The 9200-nt window shown below is 34.6% G+C and overlaps 1 protein-coding gene across 1 annotated transcript in view; it reads left to right on the forward strand.

The window, feature by feature from the left end:
• The window catches only part of LOC108905953 (putative transcription factor SOX-15), a 156859-nt gene extending 148562 nt beyond the window's left edge, over nt 1–8297 (forward strand). The window contains exon 3 of the mRNA XM_018709039.2: nt 6448–8297. Within this exon, the coding sequence (XP_018564555.1) occupies nt 6448–7892 (1445 nt within the window). The 3' untranslated portion in view covers nt 7893–8297. The remainder of the gene's footprint in view (nt 1–6447) is intronic.
• The last annotated feature ends 903 nt before the right edge of the window (nt 8298–9200 follow it).

Genomic DNA, 9200 nt, shown 5'->3' on the forward strand with positions numbered 1-9200 from the left:
TTTTTTTTTAATTTTATTGAATTTATTCTTAATATTTTTTTATTAAATTTATATCAAATAAAAAAATTTTTATATACATTATAAATGGATACGTGTGTGTATGTATATTATTAAAATACTTACTGAAATCAGTTCACAAGTGCTCCAAAATACACAAAGATGATGGTAATTTACCCGCACCGAAAATTTTACCGAAAAAATGCGATTAATATTTTTACCATAACTTTTGTAATTTTAAAGTTATAAATTTACTCAAAAAAAAAACATTTTGTAGGGAATTTAAAGCACTTTATGTTCTGTGATTTGCATTGAGCCCTTCGTTTTTTAGATTTGTAAGCTAAAAAGGCTCACGAAAGGCAGTCTTGGAGCTTAGTTTTGACCTTCTAACGGTCATAACAGTCAAATTTTGTCCTACAAAAATTAAAAAAAAAGCAAATTGTTCAGTAAGAAAAAACCTACAATTTCTTATTCTAGCATTTTTTTATAACTTTGTTACTTTTTGAAATATTTTGAAAAAAGACGATTTTTTAAAAAATTGAAAAATTTTATTCAAAAGTAAATGAAATTTTTTTTTAAATTTAGGCTTCTAAAATCTTTCAAATTCCCAGAATCTACTGTTAATACATAAAGTAAATTGCAGAAGGAATACGTTTAATTTTAATTCCGATTTTTTTCTCAAAAATCAAGACAATCATATTTTATTTTGATCGTAACTTCATTAGTTTTCATGCTAACGACTTCTACCGCCACTCAATTTAAAGGTCTTTTCAAGAACTTTAATAGGTGTTATATAAGTTTTCTTGGAAAAACCTTTAATTTTTCCGCTACATGACGTTGAACCTTTCGATTAATAGCTATCTTCGAAATTGACCAACTTCTGGGAGTCATACCTCGGGTTCTATACCATCTACAAAAATAAAAAAAGCAATTCTCTTTGCTATTTAATTACCTTAATTTTTGCTTCTGATCACTTTTTTTTGATAAAACTTGTAGTTTTTGAGATATTCGCGAAAATGGCTCAAAAACATGCATTTTTTGGGATAAAAACGAACATGTTTAGGCGCAAATAACTCAAAAAGTACTGACTGTACAAAAAATTCTTATAGGAAATTTTTTGCTTAAAATTCGTCCCTCTATCGATTTGTTATTTTTAATAAAAAAATTCCCACCCTCCAGAAGGGTAAAAGCACACATCGGCACTAGATAACTTTTGTTTCTTGGGCTATTCCCTGGCTACAGTTCAAATTTCACGTCAATCCAAAAAATTGGTAGCCAAAATGCTTCACTGACTGGACTATAACATGTTTCTATTTCTTCAATTATCAAAATTTTGAGGAAACGAGATTTCCATAGGTACCTACGCACCGCATACATAAATATATTCATTTTCCCTACGTCCGTTTCTACGCTACTGAATTTTTTCGACTTTGGTGCAGTGTGATCTCCAGTCGCTGGGCTACCTAACTGCTGTGTGTCACGCAGGGCTTAGAATATTAACTAGACCCCCTGCGGATCTTTTGCATCAATCACTGAAATCTTGAGGGAATTTAGAGACTTACCGTTAAGCTATTTTTGTGATTTTCATAATTCCGTTTTTTTTACAGTGACAAATTATTGAGTGATTCGAGCCCGAGATAAAGTTGGTTCTGATTAATGGTCTATAAGAATCGTTTAGTAATAATTTTATTAGAATTAATATTAGTTCCTATGAAGTGAAGTTTCCAAGTTACAGGGTATAAAATTTAAAAAATAAACGAACTATTTGAATTAGGCGCATTAATGGAGATATTTAGTGATATGTTGGCAACACTGGGTTGTGCATAACCTCTTCTGTAGCTACGTGTCCTTGGATTGTTACCCCCTGAGAAATTTTTCTACGGACGCCCATGTTTCCATAATACTAAATTACTTAAAAATCCCCCCATCACTCAACATTTTTGTCTAAAATAACGAAAAAAACAAGGGTTCCTCCCAGCCATTCATCGAAAAACATCGGACGCGAGCATCTGCACAAATACAATCGAAAAAATATTACGCGCCCATCTCGTTAATGAAAAAATATTAACATATGTGGTGACACCGCTAATAAACTACCCAATAAAATAGATTTAAAACCATTCGATGTCGCAATATATTCAAATTAAGCGTGCTAGGACCATTGTGGGCCGGTACCGTGAACGCCGGCCAGCACCCATAGGGTGAAAAGGTAACAAAAAGTGACAAAAGCAGTAAATAACCGGTGAATCTCGTTAATGAGAAAATATGACGTCCGATCTTGGGCGAGCAGATGACGAATGTTTTTTTAAGTGCCCGTTGTTGTACGATGGCCGGCGGGTCGGGTTTTTTACGCCCTCAAAGTCGAAATATTTATTCGGTCCGTAGACTTATTTTTTTGTAAATGAGTGAACTTCATGGCTGTCTGGATATCACTAAATTCAACGTCTAGTGATAGATTTCGTGTTACAAAAGGTTAAATTAATTGTCAAAACCTCTATAAGCAAGCTGTGGGGACAAAGTTGATATTCACCTCTTAGGACACTCGAATGTTACGTTAGAAGAGAAACACGAACTAAATTTTTCATTCGAAACGTAGGTACTTTTCTTTTTTTTTCGCTCCATTAACGATACATTGTTTTGAACATTGGAAAAACAATTCTCACCAAATTTCAACTCTTAATTTTAATTTTTAGTACTTGCTATCCGATTTTAAAAGCTTTCTATTCATTTAACACATAAACCTTGGGTTTTTTTTAATTACCTATATCTCAACTCCTTTCCACCTTATTTTATTGTCCATTGGCAATAATTATGGGTGCACTTTGTTCTATCAAAGTGACCATAGTAGAATCTATGTGACTGGAACGGTTTCACTGCTAAAATATGGTAGTTTTTTAATTCTTTTCGATTTTTGCATTTTTCTCATAAATGACTAGACCTACATCAAGAACGTAAATGACATTATTTATAGGAAATTCAATTTGCTATAAAAAGGTCCTGAATATCTAAGCTGTAAAGTTATTAGTTCACGAGATAAATAGAATCAAATGAGTGAAAACTTAAAATCCTTGTATAAGATATAATTCAATCAATATAAACAATTTTAAACGGTTTGGTAGCTACACAGAAGGAAGATATTTTAAATTAAATTGACATAACAATCAACTAGAAGAGAAGAGAGAAAGAAGGACCGTTTCAAAAGTAGAATTAGTTGATAAGGCTTTATCTGTTTTTCTTTCACGCATTTTGTTGTCATTCGAAATAAAATTAATGAAGACAAAAAGATTCAAAATATCAGGTTCAGGCGGTATTGCATTCGATGTGTTTGTATTTGAAGTCATCTATTTTATTGTACAGAAAAATCCCAAATATTTGGTAGAATAAGAATCCGAATTTGCCTGTTCCAAAAAACCATTGCTAAATTCATAGGAATAACAAACAAATAGGTAAAAAGAACGAAAAATTACCCATTTTTCGATATGTTTTTCCTTGTAACATTGAAAGTAAGCCCTATATAAAAAGTCATTCTTTATTTTTTGTTTATTTGGCGATTTCCTATAAAGTTACAACAACTGCGAATAAAACAAGTTGAATTTTGCATTAACAATATTATTATGTATACAGGGTGGTACCGAGGTAATGGGCCAAAATTCATGGGTAGATTCTCGAAGCAAAAATATTGCAACTTAGCCGAACTTTCCTTTGTCCAAAAGTTGATAGTTATAGAGGTACAGGGTGTTAAATGTTATTTTAGTTTATTTCCATTTATTTCTTAATAAATGCAAATATCTACACAAAAGTTTGGGGTTTGGGGTTCTTCGGATAGAGGAATTGAAATTTGGTCACATTTTGGTTATAGTTCATAGAGGGCGCCAGCTGCCGTAGATTGAAGGTATTGGAAACGACATAACTTTTTTGTACTTTAAGGTATCTCATCTTTGGTATCAAATTCTTATTTTCCAACTTTTTTTTCACAAAAAAGTAGACTTTATGAAAGTAGCTGTCTCGCACCGTTTCCGAGATATTTGGCTTTGAAACTTCCAATGCTAATAGTTGAAATAATTAAAATAATTTAGAAATGTCAAAAACAAGGGTTTATTTAGAATTAAAAATTGTAATGAACAGTAAAATAGTAAACATTAGTAAAAATATGTCTTTTTGATAATAATTGCTCAAAATGTTCACCTCTAACTTCAATACATTTATCAACAAGTTTATTAAAAGATTGTCTTATTTTAAAGTAGAAATCCTTAATGCGAAATTACTTTGAACCATTTAAAACCTGCTACTAAAGTTCTTCTCAAGTGTTTATAGTTTCACCATAAACAACTGATTTCATGTAACTCCAAAAACGAAAACCTCGGCATTCTATCTCACATTTATGTATACGAGTATACAATTAATTTGTAAGCTAAGATGTAATTTTAATTAGATATGAATAATACTTAATAGAAATTAGCATACAAATGGCAGCAATAAGACAAGTGGAAGACGTCAATTATTTGATTTTCGTCCAAATCCTACTTAAGAAACTTTACCGCTAAATTAATAATACCCGTAGATACTTAATTGTAATTTAATGCAACAGCATTGGAAGTTTCAAAGCCAAATATCTCGAAAACGGTGCGAGATAGCTACTTTAATAAAGTATACCTTTTTTGTGCAAAAAATTTGAAAAATAAGAATTTGTTACCAAAGATGAGATACCTTAAAGTACAAAAAAGTTATGTCGTTTTTAACACATTCAATCTACTGCAGCTAGCGCCCTCTATGAACTTTAACCAAAATGTGAACAGATTTCAATTCCTCTACTCAAATAACTCCAATCCCCAAAATTTTGTGAGGAAGTTTGCATTTGTTAGGGAATAAATTTAAAAAAACTGAAATAATATTTTACATTTAACACCCTGTATCTCTTTAACTATCAACTTTTGGACGAAGGTAAGTTCGGCTAAATCGCAATATTTTTACTTCGGGAATCTACCCATGAATTTTGGCCCAATACCTCGGGACCACCCTGTATTTGGAGCAATTTTTTGAAATAGTAAATATTTATAAATATTGATGAAACATTGTGAACAAATAGTAAAACATACGTCCATTCTACTCTAAAAATTTTGCAACGATTGATCGCGTGGTTTTCGATTGACAAGATGGTTAATTAAGAAAATATCAAAAAGTTTATCGCGTACGATGGGTTTAAATTAAGATTTAGAAAGGGCATACAATTTTTTAGTGGTACTTGTTGTCATACTAAACAACGATCGATAACAAAATATACCTATTTTTACACTTTTATAACCATTTAGATTTTTTTTTAATTTTTCAACATTTTACTCTATAAACAATTATTTATGGCCCAGAGAATTTTCTATGCAATCGACAAAATCTTGCACACATAAAAACTACGTCGTAACCCCTTGCTTTTTAGCCAAATACGACAAAGTTCTACTGTTTATATTCTGAGACATAGAAGCTTAAAGTTAATAGTAATTTATAGCTTACGTAATCGTAATTGATCATTGTTTATTATGATAACAAGTATTTCTAAAAAAATGTGTGCCCTTTCTAAACCTTAATTTAAATTTAAACGGTACGCGATAAACTTTTTTAAATGTTCTTAATTAACAATCCTGTCAATCGAAAACCATGCGATCGATCGTTGCAAAATTTTCAGGGTAGAATGGACATGCGACCTTCTTCTTCAATATTTATAAATGTTTACTTATTTTAAAAATTGCTCCAAATATACATAATATTACTATTTTTCGCCCATTGTAAATGGAAAATTCAACTTTTTTGATTCGCAGTTGTTGTAACTTTATAGAAAATCGTCAAATAAACAAAAAATAAAGAATGATTTTTTTTATTTAGGGCTTACTTTCAATGTTAGAGGGAAGGAAAAACATGTCAATATGTTTTTGTATGTTTGTTGTTCCCCTGAATTTAGCAACGGTTTTTTGGTACAGGCAAACTCGGATTCTTATATATATTATTTAGGATTTATCTGTACAACAAAATAGATTACTTCAAACACAAACACCAAAGCTCTACTGCTTACTGCTCTAACGCCTGGACTACCAAAGTTATTGATAAACTTGAACAATTGTTGTTTTCAAATTTACATATTTTATTTATTTTTTATTGCAAACAGTAAATCCAATTGATGATCATTCCGTAATAAGCTCCAAAACGTATAGTTTTCAAAAGTGTTTACTTTCTGATAAATTAAATACTTTTACTTAGTAACAAAATAATGTGACATAAAATACTTGTTGAATGTACCAAATTTGAATTGATTTGGCCAACCCGTTTGGCAGATATAAACAAAAATAAATATTTTACGAAAACTTTATTATATATATTTTTTGGGGTATCCTTTGCTACTCAAACTTTTTACACTTTTTTAACACCTTGCATTTATAATTAACAGGGTAATATTTGTTGCAGGCAAGAAGTGGCGCTCCCTCACACCCCAAGACAGACGTCCCTTCGTGGAGGAAGCCGAACGCCTTCGAGTTATCCACATGACTGAACACCCCAACTACAAGTACCGACCACGACGACGGAAACACAACAAGCAACGCGCCACTTCCGGCCCCGGCCCCCGTGTCGGCACATCACTACCCAGCCCTAGCCTGCCCAACATGTCCCCCAGGTACTCCGGCTACATCCCCAACGCCAGCGTGTCGCCCAACATCCAACAACAAGCCAGTTTTAGTTCGATGGAATTCCCCAGTCCTGGAGGCAGCGTGGACTTTACAGATAAAAGATACAGTCCCGACAATTTCAAGTTCAACAGTCAGTTTGGGTACGTGGGGTACCAGAACTTCCCCCAGAAGAGCCCGTATTCCATACACACCCCTGAAACATCCCCAACGCAAAGTCCCGAACCCAAAAACGGCAGCAAACCTCCTAGGAGCCCGTCAGATAACAAGGATGGCACTAGGGAGAAAAACTCAGCCTTGCCCACACCAGAACTGTCACCTCTGGGTCACGACAAGGACCAGTACCAGCACTACGAAGACAAGCAGAGAGTATCGAATATACAACACACGGGGAACGTATCGGGAACTATGACAAGCACCAATATGAGCCCGGCTCAGCAGAGCTACAACACGAGGGTGCAAAACTACAGACAACCCAACACCAATTACACCAATACTCAACCCATAACCTCCGTACCCATGGCTAACGGAATGTACGTGATGTGCGCGAACAAGAGCAGCGTGGAACAAGGCCACCTGGTCACCGGAACGTTCTACCCACCCGTAGCCACGTCCCAGGACCAACAACTCCTGGGTAGCACCCACAACAATCTCAGCACCGTCGCGTCCAACTCGGCTGGCGGTTTGCACTACTACAGTACAAACATGCAACCGTACTACAGCAAAGACTACTCCCCCTACGAACAACACCAAGACCCAAACAAAGACACCTTCCTGGGGTACCAACCCATGAAAGCGATGGAGAAGACGGAATACATCCACGCGTACAAATCTAGCCCGATGGAAGAGGCCTACCAAGACTACGCCACGCAGGACAACAGCCAGCTGGTCCAGACCTACATCCCTACAAACGACGAACGGAGCGACGTAGACAGCGACGTCGACACCAGAGAGTTTGACAAATACCTGAAGTTCAGCAACACAGAGTCCAATGTCATCGACTCGAATCACAACTATCACAGGAACGACGGGGTGAACTCCAATCTGACGTACAACTTCCAAGCTCAGCAAGCGTCTGTGATCCTGCCCAACACCAATGTGAAACCGGAACCGTACATAGGACACTGCCCGGAAGTGTACGACCTGGCGACGAACGGGGTGCAAAAGAACGAGGACGATTTTAGTGAAATATTGGCGGGCGTGAGGAAGACCTGCTTCAGCACGTGATTGTTGGTAGTTGAGTTTCCCAGTGCAATAAAGGCGTTGTCGGTGCGATACACTGAAGTAAACTAGTAACTCTAGTATTTATCATAAACGTTAAAATAAACCAAATATAGTGGAAGTTTATAGCGTTTTATTTTGACAAAGTGTCTCCAATGACGAACATATCTACTATGCTATTAGAAAAATGAGAAAATTACTGAACTGACATGGAAATACAGGGTAATTACTAAATCGAGGCGCTTGGTGATTTGACTTTGGCTTTGGAAAATCAAGAAGGGCTTAATTTAAAATCAATGTGCGAAAAGCCATACAAAATTAATTCGTTTCATCATTTGATTGGATACAAAATCATATACATATCGACGCTTTAGTACGAAAACATGCTGTCTCAGATTTCGGTTGGAAAACATGCTATCTCAAATTTCAGTTGGAAAACATGCTACCTCAAATTAAGCTTGGAAAACATGCTAACACAGATCTTTAAGTAAAAACATGCTATCTCCGTGTGACTAGAAATTTAAGTTGGCACATTGAATGATTGAAAACGTGCATTTATAATAAACACTGTTTATACACTGGTTATTTTATTTTTTTTATTCAACATTTTTCAATTAATTTTGTTAAGTTACTGTTATAAGCGACAACATTGTTAATTAAAAAAATAGATGATAAACATGTGTGTATGGGGAATCGCGGGAATGTGCACGTGCAAATAATATGCGGCCGTCGCATCGATATACAGGGTGGTCCGAATTTTATGCAGGAAACTTCGAGGGCATATAGATATCTTTAAAATAATATGTGTTTGCCTTATAAACATAGGTCTGGAACGGCACCGTTTTAGAGATACAGGGTGTTGAAGTTGTCAAAAAAAATTGATTTTTTGTTTATATCTCCGAAATCTATTAACCGATCTCAATAAAATTTGGTACATATAATGTATGATGGTAGACCTTATATTCCCTGAAATATGAGCTTTAAAGGTTCAACCAGTGGTGTACAACTGGACAGGAGTCACCCCCTTTCTTACAAAAAAACTTGCGCCACTGCATTTTTTACATGTCATTGTAACTGATTTATATTTTAATGCACAAAATACGTAAAAAAGGTGACTTTAATTTTTTCCCCAAGATTCGTCGTTCTTAAGTTATTCATACCAATACAATCCCCTTGTGGCAGACACTTCTAACGATAATATTACAAGAATATTTGTTTATGTTTAAAAGTAAGTGCAATTTGTAAGCACATCAACAAAATTATTTACACTCCTTTCTACACCACCTGTGAGGTAGTGTGCGATATAAACAAAAA

This window comes from Anoplophora glabripennis, unplaced genomic scaffold (genome assembly GCF_000390285.2).
Source record: "Anoplophora glabripennis isolate ALB-LARVAE unplaced genomic scaffold, Agla_2.0 scaffold265, whole genome shotgun sequence".
In the NCBI taxonomy this organism is placed as follows: Eukaryota; Metazoa; Arthropoda; class Insecta; order Coleoptera; family Cerambycidae; genus Anoplophora; species Anoplophora glabripennis.